General features: G+C 35.6%; 1 protein-coding gene across 4 annotated transcripts in view; it reads right to left on the bottom strand.

Moving 5' to 3' along the window:
• Nucleotides 1-16,974, bottom strand: part of BBS9 (Bardet-Biedl syndrome 9) — a 469,951-nt gene that overhangs the window by 201,310 nt on the left and 251,667 nt on the right. For 3 of the 4 annotated variants that reach the window (XM_068549287.1, XM_068549288.1, XM_068549289.1), the window contains 2 exons: nucleotides 14,337-14,509; nucleotides 10,661-10,813 (listed from right to left, as the gene is read on the bottom strand). In XM_068549287.1, coding sequence (XP_068405388.1) covers nucleotides 10,661-10,813; nucleotides 14,337-14,509 — 326 coding nt within the window. The remainder of the gene's footprint in view (nucleotides 1-10,660; nucleotides 10,814-14,336; nucleotides 14,510-16,974) is intronic. The other variant, XM_068549291.1, reaches the window with a different exon arrangement.

The following is a 16,974-nucleotide window of genomic DNA, read 5'->3' as shown; positions in this document are numbered from 1 at the left end:
ATATGGGGATATATGTATATGTATAGCTGATTCACTTTGTTATAAAGCAGAAACTAACACGCCACTGTAAAGCAATTATACTCCAATAAAGATGTTAAAAAAAAAAAAGTGAATAGGACTGTTAAAAAAAAAAGTTATGTTTAGTCTACACTGCAAAAAAAAAAAAAAAATAGAAAACCAATGATGACAAGGAGTTTCTGACCACATCCCAGTTTTCAAAAAGTTATTATTCTTTTTAACTGTGGTAAAACAGAACATAAAATTTACCACCTTAGGTATTTTTAAGTGTACAGTTCAGTAGTGTTAAGTACATTCACATATTGTGAAAAAGAATTTCACACTTATAAAATTATGATCATAACAATTTTTTTAATTATTTAAGAATTTAAAGTCATCTAAAACAAATGTATGTCATTTTTAATTTTTTGTATTCCTTCCAAATCTTTGCACACTTATCTATTATAGATACATCTATTGGAGACTTACTATATACTAATCTGCTCTTTCCAATTATTTAAAATGTTTTAGGGGCTTCCCTGGTGGCGCAGTGGTTAGGAGTCTGCCTGCCAACGCAGGGGACATGGGTTTGAGCCCTGGTGCAGGAGGATCCCACATGCCGCGGAGCAGCTAAGCCCCTGTGCCACAGCTGCTGAGCCTGTGCTCTAGATCCTGCACACTGCAACCAAGAGTGGCCCCTGCTCGCCGCAACTAGAGAAAGCCCGTGTGCATCAGCAAGGACCCAATGCAGCCAAAAATAAATAAATTAAATAAATAAATTAAAAAATAATAATAAAAAATAAAATGTTTTATATTATTCCAGTTTTTAAAATAATAAGAAATGATATATCAAATGATGGTACTATAATAAATCTAATCATTTTCCAACTATAGAAAGCTGATTTATAATTTCTTGCAAAGGTGATTAATACTGTAAATGAACAACTTGATGAAAGTATTTTTTTTCCTTTGTGAACTATTTTCTTAGATAAACATCCAAGAATAGAATTATAGGGTGAAAACATGCAAACTCCATTTTTTTACTGCCATCCCATCCTTTTATTTTTTTAACTTAACCTCTCACATTCATCCCCAAACATATGGTTACATTTTTCTGTGCTCCCTTTATCATCTGTTTATTCCATCTCCTTGGGAAAAGAAAGAACTTTTTCTTAGCTCTTAAGTGGTTACAAGGAAGACAAATGCAGCAACATCATCAAATCCCTGATACTTCCTTCTCAGTCTCAGCATATTGTTTTTTACTTGCCAATGCAAAGAGGAAAGTAGGCCTCTGAATGGCCTCATCACATATTCCTTTGTGTTATCAGCCAAAATCATGCTCATTTAAAAAGTCACAGACCAAAAAGCTCTTAGATTTTTGCGTGACTTAAAATGATTTTTATATATCAATAACACACAAATAAACAGAGTAGAAGGAAGTTTTAAGTACAGAAAAAGTAACAAATAGCAAACTCCAAACCACAGGATCTCTGTTTAAAATTATGCCTAATACAGCCTCCGTTTTGCAGAAGAGAAAAACCAGCCAAGTGCCTTTCTAAAACATTAATGGCTATCAGTCATTACATCACACATATGTCATCTGACACAATTAAACTTTTAGATTAGTAAACACTTTTCCCCTGTTACAACAGAGGGTTAGTGTTCAAGCAGAGAAAAAAAAAATCTTAGTACACATAAAAGCATCAAAACTCAGCCAAACCATAGGGTAAGTCTAAATTTCCCCTATTTCAATTCAACCAACCAGTCCTGCTTTGACAAACAAATACACGTGAAAATTTTATAACATCAAAGAGAACTTATTCTCCAAAGCTTTTCTGCCAAATGCAATAAGCACTAGCATTTGATGGCAAAGAAACTGAACTTCAGTATCAGTTAAATTAACAAACTCACCTCTTCCTCTGATACCCAAGTTTCAGATGTAATACACATTTGGGGAACTCTCCAGAAGATTTTGTTACCTTCTGATAGGTGTATATACAATGAATATTGGATGATCATGAATATATACATATATACATCATAAATATGTACAAATATTTTGCACAAATCTGTTTTTTCTTCAACCTGACTGTAGTTTTGCTAAAGAAAACCTATGATGTCTATTTCCCACCTGGAAATAATTGAAGTAAAAATGCCACATGACATACTAAAACATGGACTTTGGAATAGATGGCTTAATAACTGTGTAACACTGAGCAGGTTGTTTAACCCTGCTGTAAGTCTCAAGTTCTTCATCCATAAAATGGAAACAAGAATGCCACCCACAAGATGGCTGTATAAAATGATAAATAAATGAAATGTATCTCAGACTCAACAGATGCTCAATAAACATGAATTTCCCTTCTCTTCCCATACTTTTTTTCTTAGGTCCTCCAAAAATATATTCAGTTGGTTGACAAAGCAGGATTCCAATTATCCAAATGAGGAAATTTAGGTTTCTAACTGCTGAAAAAAAGAAATTCTTGACACGGTTACTTTCTTTCAACATTATGCCTCTATAGCTAGAAGTAAAGGTGAAAGTTCTTTCAAAAAGTAAGAGTTTTTTCCCAAAATTCTAGAATAAATTATAGAAATTGTGGTGAGCAACTGGAAAATCCTCATTCACTGGAAACCAGATCCTTCCCACGTAAGAATCACGAGATGCTTTTCCCAGAGTGACAGTCCTAGTCCTCTCTTCTTGTCTCAGCTGTAGGATGACCTCAGTAAAGGGTGCTTGGTAGATGCCCCCAGTGAAGTGTGATGTGATGGTTAGTAGATACTATACAGGAAAGGCATGGTACTAAAAGTATAATGTGGTGCTGTGGTTTTGGGGTTCCTGTCCAATCAAAGATAAGGATATAAGAAATAACCTGCAGTTAAAAACAGGAGAAAAGTGGTTGGCTGAACCCTTTGTGCACCAAAACTCATAACTATTCATGGTGCATCTTGAAGCCAGTGACCCACAGAATGGAAATCTAAAAAAAGGCTGCCACCCACAACATGCCTAGAGACAGCTAATTGCAGGATGATATTCTTAAATGAGATAACCCTTGTCACTTCATTGTCAGTTAACCAAGATGCCTTTCCCAGAAAGAAGCCTTTGAGCTATTCAGAGGAGTTCATTGATGCCCACTGCATCCCTTTCTGTTCATCTTTGGGGAAACGTACAGGTGGTTTTGGGGTAGTGGTAATTAAACCAGTATGTCTTTGAATTCTACTCTGTATTTGAGCTCCGAATTGTCTTGTTCTACTCATTAAAAATTAGTTAGTATCCCAACAGGGCAAGAACCACCTACATTATTTGAGGGGCCCAGGGCAAAATGAAAATATGGGGCCTCTTGTTCAAAAAGTATTAAGAATTTCACGACAGCTACCACAGAGCATTCAACCAAACACAGGGCTCTGTGACTGCATAGGTCACACACCCATAACGCCCACCCTGGACAGGACTATGGTGGGGACCTACAAGGAGACTAGATAACAGATTCCATCCCCGAAACACCTGACCATAACTAAGCACATAGGCAAGTATTCAGGCAGTTTCACTAGCCTGAAAACAGCACAGATGCTCTGTTTGCTTTAAATAACTCTTGACAAATCTAATTATAAGAGAAATTATCTTTCAAATCCATAGATCATAACTGATTATGAATTAATAAAATTTTAATAACAACAAAAATTTAGGTTTCAAAGTTAAAAGTATAGAAAACCTAAGTTCAAGGATTAGGAAAGGTTGAAAAAAATTATCTTTCAAAACATTTTGCTCATTTAGTATATGCTCATTTAGAATTAGGGTAAATTGTAAAAATGCCCACAGTTCTCGACTCCTTAAATAAAGAAGCAGAGTCTATTTCCCCAACCCTTTGATCTGGGTTGCTCAAAACCAATGGGGAATGAGAGACATGGCACAGGCAGAGCCTTGAAGAATACTTGTGCACCGGGACCTGTAGCCACCATGTAAACAAGCCCAGGCCAGCCTGCCACACAGGAGAGACATGTGGTACAATCACCCCATCTAATTGTGAGCCAAATGCCAATATGTAAGTAAGCACATCCTAGGCCATCCAGTCCCCAGCTGAGCAACCAGCTAACCAGAGACACATGAGTGAATTCAAACAAGAACAGCCAACCATGGCCCAGGTCAACAGAACTGCCCAGCTGATTGAGACTCATGAACAATAATGAACTGTTGTTTTAAACCACTAAGGTTTGGGGTAGTTTGCTATACAGTAAAATTGTTAAATGATACAAGTAGTATTTCAGCTCAGCAAGAGAAAAATGGATTATGCAGTAAGCAGGGGCTGAGACAACTAGCTCACCATTTTTGGTGAGGAGATGAGATTCTCACTAAATTGCAGAATACATTCCAGATGGATTAAAAAAAGTACATATAAAGAATGATAGCATAAAAATGTTAAAATAAATTATAGGTCGATAATACTCTTGGCGTGGGAAGACTTTCCTAGACAGAGAAACCTAAAGGAAAAAGATGAATAGACTTTATTATGTAAATACTTTATAAATTTTACTTGTCTAAAAAACATCATAAATAAAAATAAAAGGCAAATGACAAATTGGTAAAACTTCTTTTACATATGAAGAGAGATTGCATTCCTTACATACACAAAGTATTTTTTATGCATGACAAAAGTATGCTAAAAGATTGCCACTCGTAATATACACAAAGTAAGAAAAAGCTGAACTACCTGATATACTATTGAACAAAAGGTTCTATATATGTAAATCACAAAAGAAGAAAGATAAATGGCCAATTAACATTTTTTAAATGTTCAACCTCACTGGTAAGCAAAGAAAGAAAGATTGAAATAACAGTCAAATTATTTTTTCAGTTAAGAATTGTAAAGATCAAAACAATAATACCTACAAAATAGACATTTTTATATACTGCTGGAGTAACTATAATTTAGTACATTTTTGCTAAGCAATATGTATGTGTACGTGTGTGTGTGTGTGTGTGTGTGTGTGTGAGTGAGAAATATTTTTTGATTGAGCAATTTTCCTTCTAAGAATACATCCAGATGAAACAATCAGGGATTTTGGGAAGATGGCCACTTGACCTCACGATCCTGATGCGCCTTTCCTTTTGGTATCCTCTCTGGAACCAAACACCCAAGGCAGTTACGCTAGAGGAGTTTGGGGGTGCCCCTGAGGATACATGATCTTCATGATTCTTAGCTGAGATCTAGATTTGTGATGCCAACAGATAGCGAAGTTTCAGAAAGATGATGTATTATAACCTCTTTTTTCTGACCAATGAATAGCACCATTTTTGAGATGGTGTAACTTATTAGTCAAATAAAGATGAAAAACTATCCTCAGAATTGTAGTTAACATTTGTTGAGAGATTATTGTGTTCCAAGCACTATTCTAAGCAATTTATGTCTTTACACATTTCAGTCCTCACAACAACCCAATGAAGGAGGCACCATTCTACAGATGGGAAAACCGAGGTTTAGGAGGGTTTTGGCTTTCTTTTTGTTTAAGTAATTTGCCCAAGGTCACAGAGCCAGGGCTGCAATACAAGTAAGCTGTCTCTAGACACAGAGTTCTTAATCATTATACTAGGATAAGTCAGATACGCCACTTCAAACCCTAGAACATTTATTAGCAACCATTTAAAGGAAACAATGTTGGATGTCTTACTGCAACCTTAGAGCAGTGGCTTTCTCTAACAGGGTCTTGCTGGACCAGATTCAAAGGAACCTACATCTCCAGTCATTCGAAGATTGGAGGCCCACTTCACTGGCCTCACCATGTAAACTAGTGGTACCCAGAGTTTCTGCTAAACACCAAGGGCACAGAAGCCATTCTGCCCTCCCACCCTGACCTTACCTACTCCTGTACCTGGTAAATTGACTTTTTGGTTCCTAAATAACAATAGCTATCATTACTGAGTGCAGAGCTAGTAAGCCAAACTTTGACCTCAGAACCTATGAACGTACCATCACTAACTCTATTACACGAGTAAATATACCATACCAACTATTTCACATTACAGCCAACTCAGCAATGCTTAATCATTCGTATATGAAGGGACTTGGGCTTCACTTTCAGTTTGTCCTAAGGACTTTATTGGAATTCATAGCAGTTGCTGGACATGTAGCACCCATAAGACCCCCAAACTTCCTCAGTTCTACATTTCTACATCCTATCCTCACTGTTCAGAGGATACATTTTATGAAAGAAATTTTGTTTCCAAGAGAAAGAACCCAACAATTATGTAAATGGAAAATGAAGACAAACTTTTCATGCTTCTGGACAGGTATTAATACTGAAAGATCTCAAATAATTCTCATTACACTTAGAATATGATGAAATTTAACCTCTGTATCTGCATTGAGATATTTCAACAGATGATTATTTCATATTTAACTTTGGCACACACATACTCACAAAAAAAGAATAGAAAAGATTTCTTTAGTCAAGAATTTTCAGCGATAAAACCTTCCTAGCTATGACAGTTTACCTGAGTCCTCCAACAATATTATTTAGGAAGCAAGAAGAGTTTCATTTTTTTAGTGGCTTTTGAGGATTTTAGAATAAATCATCCTAATGATTCATGAGCCTGAACTGAAGGAATTCTCTGCTGCTCTGTTCTTTGTAGGATTGCCCTTATCCAAGACATCCAGTTTCAAGAAATTATCTTAGTGGCAAGAAAGCATTCATTCCTAGAACAAATGTTTATTAAGCACCTATAACGCGACAAGAAGTGTATTGTGCTGAGAATATAGTAGTGAATAAGACAAAAGAAAAAAAAGGTCCCTGCCTTCAGAGAGTTTACACACTAGTTTTAGGAGGATACTGACTTCTGCTTCTATTTTCACATAAACCAATTATCACCACTTCATTATATGATGACAATATAGCATCTTCCTGATGCCTGGTGACAAATGGACAGGAAGTAAGTTTATCAATGCACAGCTCAGAATGCTTATCCAACTAAAACTAAAGTGGCACTAAGATCCACAGAAAAGAGAAAATTAAAAGCCCCTTGCACATGAGAAAACAAGGACTCCACATAGGTAGCAGAACTAATTTTAAACTGACACATTAGAAAAACACTTTACAAATCTAGTGACACTCATGCGATGGTGTTATGCCATGGAGAGTAAGAGCAGGCTCTAGCACAAATCATTATTTCATGGGCTTGGCTAATCTGCCAAGTAAATCATCCAAGTAATCTGCCCCCTAGCCAGGCAAAGTATAAAGATAAGTTTACACTAAACCAAAGGTATGTGATAGTGAGGTATGTCATACACCTGTCTAGTCACAATAGAATTGTCTAAAAGGGATTTTTCTCAGGGTTAGACTCAGCATTAAAACTATTTTTAAGATTTATCTTTCAATAAACTGTGCTTTTCCATACTACAGAATGTCTATATTACAGAATACTATGCAGCCATTACAAATAGAGAAGTAGATCTACACAGTGTGAAAAGAGCTCCAGTACATACTGTTGGAAGCAAAACAAAAAAGAAAGGCAGACTAATACGTATAGTATGATACTATTTATGAATTTTTTAGCCTCACAAAACAACATTTTGTTTTTGAATGCAAAGAGGTCTAGAAAGACACAAAAACATACAAAAGTGATTATATTTCGGAGAAGATGATAAAGAACTAAGTTCGAGAAGTTAGCATTTTGTATAATCTTAATATATATAATAAAACTGAGTAGTAAATTGCATTAAAACTAACTCAAATTTCTTATAGTATTCATATGTTTCTTTCAAAAGCTTGTTCATTCTCTTTTTTGATCTAAAAAGAATGGAGACTTAACGCATAGATTCAAGCAAAACTCTATGGTTTTGATCATCTTGTCCATATTAAAAATCATGGAAAAACCCAACCTGGAGTTAAGCAGAAAAAAATAAACGCCAGAACTGAGAATGCATAAAAGACAAAGAAAGTCTTGCTATATAGAAAATATGGAAAGCATTAAATCAAGCATCCTCATCAAACCCCTTTAAAGACCCCTCTGCCATTGTGTCCACAAAAAGATACAGCACCATTAAAGATAAGATTCAGCGTTTCTTCAGCCCCAAGTGCAGGTGTGGCAGGAAACCTAAGAATGAGATAGGTCATCAAAGAGATATGAAGAAGAAGGAGGAGGAAAAAAAGAAAGAAAATGAAAAACCAAAACAAAAAGTGTACCGAAGAGAGAAAAAAGAAGTCTGGAACAGAAAGAGTGTTAGTGCCTACTAACCTAAGAGTCACATAATTGCTCCAGCACAAAAGAAATTGGCAGTCTATATTTGTAGAATAATTTACCAAGCATTTCTACATCCATTATGGAACAGAATCTTTGTAACAACACAGTGAGTAGTTATTCCATTTTATAGAAAGAAACTGAAGTTCTGGGAAGGTAAAGGAATTGCCAAAAGCCACATAGCTAATAAGTGACAGAACTGGGGTCTTTGGACTTCAAGCCCAGTGTTCTTTCCAATACCCTACTATTGCTATAGACTGTCCCTCGAATTGCTACTAATTTTCAAATAACCATGAAAATTTCAAGAAGCAAATGTATTATCAACACATTTATTGATATTTACATGGTAAGCTATTTTTCTTTCCTCTAGAAAAGCCAACTATAAAAAAAAATACCTGATTCGTTCTTTCAAAAACAACAGAATGTGGTAGAGAGCAGTGGACGGGAGGGGAGTTCTGTTAATAAAAGGCAACATGAGGGAGTCTTGTGTGATGGAGCTGCTTGGTGTCTTGAATGTGGTGGTGGATACACAAACCTGCATGTGTGATAGAACTATATAGAACTTAATACGCCCACAAATGAGTATAAGTAAAATTGTGGAAATCTGAATAAAATCTATAGATTTTATCAATGTCAATACCCTGGTTGTGATATTATACTACAGTTTTACAAAATGCTACTGCTGGAAGAAAGTGGGTAAAGGATACATGAGATTTAGCTGTATTTTTTGTTATAACTGCATGGGAATACACAACTATCTCAACAAAAAAATTCAATCAAAAAATCAACAGAATATTCATATCACCAACACTGATTTTGAAACAGATCAGTGATATTGTATAGAAATATGAGAAGACATAATGCAGTTATTCAAAGCTGACTTCTTTATAGTGGAACTGGCAGAGGCCTTACCCATGAAATTTGAATTTTAAAAATTATTATTTCAAGCCTGAGATGATAATTTTGAATGGTTTTTGAAGACATAATACCTTAAGAGTGAGACTCAGAACACCCTAGTCATGCAAATGATAAACCACTGGTAGAAGGACGAATCAGGAAGAGGAAGAAAATAGTCTTTTTGATTTAGAACAAAGGGCTATTTAAGAATTCCATCTCATGACCAACAGGCACATGAAAAGATGCTCAACGTCGCTAATTATTAGAGAAATGCAAATCAAAACTACAATGAGGCACCACCTCACAACGGTCAGAATGGCCATCATTAAAAAGTCTACAAATAACAGATGCTGGAGAGGGTATGGAGAAAAGGGAACCCTCCTACACTGTTGGTAGGAATGTAAGTTGGTGTGGCCACTATGGAAAGCAGTATGGAGGTTCCTTAAAAACTAAAAATAGAGTTGCCATATGATCCAGCAAGCCCACTCCTAGGCATATATCCAGACAAAACTATAATTCAAAGAGATACATGCACCCCTACTATTCATAGCACTATTCACAATAGCCAAGACATGGAAACAACCTAAATGTCCAATGACAGATGAATAGATAAAGAAGTTATGGTACCTATATACAATGGAATACTACTCAGCCATTAAAAAGAATGAAATAATGTCATTACAGCAACATGGATGGACCTAGAGATTATCGTACTAAGTGAAGTAAGTCAGAAAAAGAAAGACAAATACCATATGATATCACTTATATGTGGAATATAAAATATGACATAAATGAACTTACCTACGAAAGAGACTCACAGACGTAGAGAACAGACTGGTATTTGCCAAGGGGGTGGTGCAGGATGGATTGGGAGTTTGGCATTGGCAGATGCAAACTATTATATACAGAATGGATGAACAACAAGGTCCTACTCTATAGCACAGGGAACTATATTCAATATCCTGTGATAAACCATAATGGAAAAGAATATGAAAAAGAATGTATATATGTATAACTGAATCACTTTGCTGTACAGCAAAAATTTACACAACATTGTAAATCAACTACACTTCAATAAAATAAATTTTAAAAAAAGAATTCCATCTCAAAACATCAACTGACATAAAACTAGAAGTGTAATCCAATTGCTCTGTAAGACAATTTGAGAATTATGATGGTAATTATGGGATGTACCAAGAATTGTCCAATAATAACACTAATCCTAATAGCTACTATTTATCAAGCATATCCTATGTGCCTGGCATTAAGCTGGCTGCTTCACATAAATGATGGAAAATCCTCACTACAACCCTGGGAAGTAAAATATGGACGGATCTAATCTAATTTACTCAAGGTCACATAATTAGAAAGTGGCAGAGCTTGACTTTAAATTCTGACTCTAAAGCTTGTGTGCTATTTGCTGCTCCATAATACATAGGAAAGAAATACCTTATCTTGATAGTCTGGTGCATGACTCTAGGGTGAGGGAAAAAATTATATCCAGTAGTATAAAACTATCACTGTTATTATACTAACCTGCTTGTAAGTTCCATCTAGCAAGGTGTCCAGGTGTTGGAGAGGAGCAGGTGTTTTATCTTTGAACCTTGTTAACAGCCGGCGTTGAATGGCCCGAAATTGTACAGCTCTTTCAGATAAGAGTTCTTTTAATTTTTCACCATTTATCCGCAACTACAATGAAGAATTTCTTTAATTCAGGTTAAATGTGCACAACAAAACGTGTCTAAGGATACTGGCAATGCCGATAGAAGTTTGAAAAGAGTAAAGAAGAAATTTAAGTGTGTTACAGAGTTAAGAGAATTAAAAGTGTGATATTTGATACATGAATACATAGATGATACAGTGAAATAGGTCAAATGGAAATTTAGTAAAAATGGTCCAGTTGTCATTGGGGTAAAGATAGATCATTCAATAAATGTTTGTGATAACTGATTAAATACATAAGGGAAAAAAGGAATAAGGATTTTTCCCCCAGTCTTTACAGCAAAATCAACTGCAGAGGAATCAAAAGTTTAAACACAACAAAGCATTAGAAAATTATATTTTTTAAAATAATCTTAGCATGAGACAGATCTTTATAAGTCAAAAGTCAAAAGCCACACATACGCAAACACACACACACACCCCTGATAAATTACTAACTAAAAAAAATTTTTTTAATTCTACGTGGTTAAGAAAAAAAGTAGAGAAAAACATTATAAGTAAAGTGATAAGACAAACAGCAAACTGCAAAAAATAATAGCAATAACCACAGAGACAAAAAAACATGCCTATAATATCTAGAAAGCATCTACAAATTGATGAAAAAGGACCACAACCCAAACAAATGAGTAAGAAAAAGAGCAACAATCCAATAGAAAAGTGGGCAAAATTCACAGAAAAGTTAATACAAATAGCTCTCAAACATACAGCATTTGACCTGGCAATCCCACTTCCAGGAATTTATCCTAGGGGTGAGCTTGCAAAAAGTAATGTACACACAAGGATATTCATTATAGGATTTTTTCTGTTGCTATTATAGTAAGATAATGTTAATAATCAAAATACTCATCAATAGAGGAACAGGTTGAATAAATAAAGAGGACTTTGCAGGACCACCAGGTACTGATAAGCAATGCTAGCCAAAGATGCATTGAATGAAACAAAGCAAAAAAGAAATACAGAATATCATTCACTTATTTTTTTTAATCTATATAGTAACATAGTTGTGACTGCATAGAATAGTTCTAGAAAGGTAACAAGAAACTGTACACCAAAAATTGCCTCCAAAGAGGAGACTGAATAGTGGGAGGATGAGAATCAGAAATGACTCTTTTCAGTATAACTCTTCTCATAACTTTTGAATTTAATATTATTAAAATAAAGAAAGCTAGTCAAAGTCATAGGGAACACTCCATGAACCCAGATCATGTGAACTGCTAATTCAACTTAACAAAACAGTCATAACTAGTTCTGAAGTAAATACCATATTCAAAATGTTCAGAAATCAAACATATTATAGTTTACATTTCTGATATCAAACCAAACTTCCTTACCTTTTCAGTGCATGTATGGAGAACAGACACATGATTGGAAAAAAAACTTGGAATTTTATTAACTTCTTTTAACCCCAGTTTCAGAAGCATTAAGTAGCTAACTAAATCAAAGAATATTCTCTTGAAGGAAAAAAAAAACCTTTCATTACCAAAAGTTAAGTGATATAACAACTAAATTTTTAAAAAAGAATATTAGAGTTATCAATAATTCACCCTTTTAATTGTATGATTTCCTGCTATAATATTTTATTTCCTCAATTCATGAAACAAAATATTTTTTAAATATTCTCAAAACTGAGACATCAGCCAGGTTATCATTCCTTTGAACGTGTAACAAAACAGCAGTGATTGAAATGTTTTCACGTCAGAATTTCAACATTTAACAAATATTTATTGATATTAGTGCCACACAGTGTTCTAGACTCTAGGAATTACAACAATGAATAAAACAGACAAAAATTCCTGTTTTCATGGAGCTTACACTAAGCGACACTTAGATTCCAAAAGCCACCTTGATTCAAAGTTTAAAGTCATATTAAAAAAAAATAAGTGGAGCGGGGCCAGAGAGCAAAGGAAGTATAAGCAAGCCCTTTCTAACTGTGTAACAAAAGTGCCTATAGTTCACCACATTCCCTAAGTCCCTCCCCAGAAAGGAAATGTCCCTCAGGTAGAAACTCCAGGGATTTACTAGCCAGCAAATAAGGCGGGGAGGAGGGAGGCAGACTGTATGTCAAACATAGTCAGTTAGAATCTAATATTTTCGATTTTAAATATTACAAATAGGTAATTAGTATAGTCTTTCTGTGGACTGTCTTCCATAAGTCACTGGACCCCAGTTTTGCACAGTGAAGCAGGAATTTCTTAAGATATATTCTAGAGAATTATAAAGGTTCTCAATACTTAGCGTACCTAAACACATTTCCCGAACTATTGATTTTGGTGCCACAATTTGATCAAAGTATACTGTCCTATACAATATTATCAGCTTAGATGAGGGAAGACCCAAATAAATTCAATTTATTTGATAATGACGTGTTATCTGCAATTGGATGGTATGCACTGAAATTTTCCCTTTATGTTCACACTGTATTCAAAGAAGTCTTTATTTGTAGGTTAAAGTCAATGCTCTTAGAATGTTCAAGGGACTGAACATTAAGTAGAATGTTCATGTGAATGACAATTTACATGACGTATTCTCTCTCTCACTCTCTCCCTCTCTCTCTCTCTCATCCTCTCTCTCACTAACACACACACACACACGCATGCACACACACACATGCACCATAGTTTACAAATTGAAATGCAAAAACCTATTGATTCCTTAAAAAGTAGCCACTCTAGGGAACCAATGTTTCCTTAAATAAAGTGCAAACTTGTTCTGAAATTCCTCTTTGTAATTCCCTACAGGGTCTACTTATAGGCAAATAAGAAGAGCCTGGTGAATTTTTTTTTAACACATGGGACTTAAAACAATGACTTTCATTGTCCAATTTTTTTCACAAAACATGACTCCTGACTATTTCCAAATATCAAATCAATCTTCAAAGGATGAAGATTTGACACCCTCAAGATACTCAAGAGAATCTAACACAGGCTCTGAAGGTACTTCCAAAGAAGAAATGCAAACATATCCAGGCAACAAAGTCACTGTCAGATCTCATTAATTTAGACATTTAATCATTCAGCATTTACTAAGCACCCATTGTGCCAGATACTGGAGAATATTTTATGTGATTAACCCTCATTCAGATGCAGAAGTTCTGGTGTGCTTGTTAAAAATGAAAAGGAAAAATCACTTTACTTTATAATCACACCTCATTTATGGCCTGCTAGAATTAGTTAGCCAAATGGCTGCCAATAAGCTCAAATAGTTTTAACACTGGGTTATTGGGGTCAAAGGTTAAATCCCCATGTGGGAGAATTAAACCAGCTCTGTTCTGAGGCCAGACCACAGCTCCAGGCAGCCACTCTGTAAAAGCCTGCAATTGATCACAAACTGGGCAAGAGGGCAGGAACAGATTCACAACCCCACCATCCACATAAGAATAACAACTTGACGTACACTGCCTAATAGCATGTATACTAGAATCCTTACCTCTTAGCATCTTTCTTTCATATATTGAAAAATTACAGATGATACGGGTTATGATCATACACACCTCAAAATGATGATCGATCAACTCAAAATATTCTTGAAGGGGCATAGATCCAGAAAAAGAACATGCGAAATCTTTGATTCCCTGTTTTTCAAAATATTCCTGAAGGCGCATAATAAGCTCATTTGTTATGAGCCAAAGATCCTCAAATTGTTCACTCTGGATGCGATATCGTTCTAAGGAGAAAAAATAATTAAGGAAAAGGCTTATTAACACATAATTAGTAGCAGAAACTACATGAATTATCACTAACTCTGACATGAATACCAAAAGGACAAGGATTTCTTTTTTGGAATATAGATACAATTTCTACTGGCTTAATAAAAATAATTCTGGGGCTTCCCTGGTGGCGCAGTGGTTGAGAGTCTGCCTGCCAATGCAGGGGACACGGGTTCGAGCCCTGGTCTGGGAGGATCCCACATGCCACGGAGCAAATGGGCCCGTGAGCCACAATTACTGAGCCTGTGCGTCTGGAGCCTGTGCTCCGCAACAAGAGAGGCCACGACAGTGAGAGGCCCGTGCACCGCGATGAAGAGTGGCCCCCGCTTGCCGCAACTGGGGAAGGCCCTCGCACAGAAACGAAGATCCAACACAGCCATGGATGGATAAATAAATAAATAAAATAAAATAAAATAAAATAAAATAAAATAAAATAAAATAAAATAAAATAAAAATGTTTATAAAAAAAAAAAATAATTCTGCCTTATCGTGATTTTCTGCATCAACAACTTAACATTTTCAAAGCTCATTCCAAAGGTATGTGGTCACAGCAGCAAGCTGCACAGTCCTTTTAACTATGTATCTTATAATAGGTTTCAGTATGGTAAAAACACAAAATTTGGATCCTTCTAAAAAGAGCTTTACTCAAAAGGTAAAAAACAAACAAACATAACAAAAAAAAAAGGTAAGAAAACAGCCATTGCAAAAGTACAACCTGGTATCATTAGTTTGTTTCAAAAAATTGATGTGAAATAAAATTTATTCTATAGAAAGCCCACATCCTGGACACAGTAGCCAGCTTAAATCCCTGTAATCGTTATCAAAGTTTTCTATTTTTCTAATAGTTCTTTCATTTGAAGAGAGATTTTGCAATAAGACCCTTCCCCAATTATAAACCTTGGTTCCCTCCGTTCCCTGACACATCAGCTCCAAGACAGCCAAAGTCTTGTCTATCTCCTACCCTGATGATGATGACAATGATGATGACAGCAGTGACAATAACCACATCTATGGTGAGAGCAACTATGATAAGAGCACCAGCTATGCATCAAGCACTATTAACTACAACAACCCATTTTTTATAAGAAGGAAAACCAGGCACAGAGAATTTCAGAGACTTGCCAAAGGTCACAAAGCAATTTAAATGTCAGACCTATAATTCATGATATATATCCTTCTTCCCCAATTGTCTAAACTCTACCTATTCTTCAGGATCTGGCTTCAGTCTCACCTACCCCAAGAAACCTTTATTTCTCTACCATCTGTAGAAGCCTTATATGTGCCAATCACTATCTAAAGCACTTCACATTCACTCTCTTGTTTAAACCTCAACAGCCCAATAGGCTACTGGCTATATAACAATAGCCCCATTTTACAGAAGAATAAATCTAGTGACAGAAGAGTTTAAATAATCTGCAAGGTCATCTAGCCAGTTAGTAACAGAGCAGGGATTGGAACTTTAGCAATTAATCCAAAGATTATCTATCAATTTTAAGCACCTCATAACATTGCATTTCTCTGAATTTATATAGAGAATTCTACAGTTTACTATGCACTTAATACATACAACCATGTACCCTTATTTAACTTTCCAGATGACTTTATTCAGTCTCTGCAAAGAGACTGTACACTTTTTGAGATCAAAGTTACCTATTTTATTTAGTTCACCATTTATTGAACAACTATTATGTGCAATTTCATAAAGAAAGAAATGTTGGGGGTACAAAAATTAACTTAGTCTTTTTGCTTAAGGAGCTTAAGGTAATACGATACGTGCATGTGAAATATTTATTTATATTCCCCATGGTTGACAAATTCTATAAATATATTACCTCTTTAAATTGGTTTTTAACTTCAATTTGTCATCCTCAGCCAGAATTCAAGAATATATCTGCTCTCATTCCCCTAGTCACACTCTTTTCACTTCTATAAGGAATAAAATACACTGAGTATGCCTGCCCTGGTGCATTGCAAACACCCTGGTATTTTCTGCTGTCATATCATTCCCCTTGGAGCTTCCCCACTCTTCCCCTCACTCCAGTCTTTTTCTTTTTTTTTTTAACATCTTTATTGGAGTATAATTGCTTTACAAAGGTGTGTTAGTTTCTGCTTTATAACAAAGTGAATCAGCTATACATATACATAAATCCCCATATCTCCTCCCTCTTCTGTCTCCCTCCCACCCTCCATATCCCACCCGTCTAGGTGGTCACAAAGCACCGAGCTGATCTCCCTGTGCTATGCTGCTGCCTCCCACTAGCTATCTATTTTACATTTGGCAGTACATATAAGTCCATGGCACTCTCTCACTTCGTCCCAGCTTGCCCTTCCCCCTCCCTGTGTCCTCAAGTCCATTCTCTACGTCTGCGTCTTTATTCCTGTCCTGTGCCTAGGTTCTTCAGAACCTTTTTTTTTTTTTTAC

The sequence above is a fragment of the Eschrichtius robustus genome, chromosome 8, assembly GCF_028021215.1.
Source record: "Eschrichtius robustus isolate mEscRob2 chromosome 8, mEscRob2.pri, whole genome shotgun sequence".
Classification (NCBI taxonomy): domain Eukaryota; kingdom Metazoa; phylum Chordata; class Mammalia; order Artiodactyla; family Eschrichtiidae; genus Eschrichtius; species Eschrichtius robustus.
This window is presented reverse-complemented; position numbering and strand designations above follow the sequence as displayed.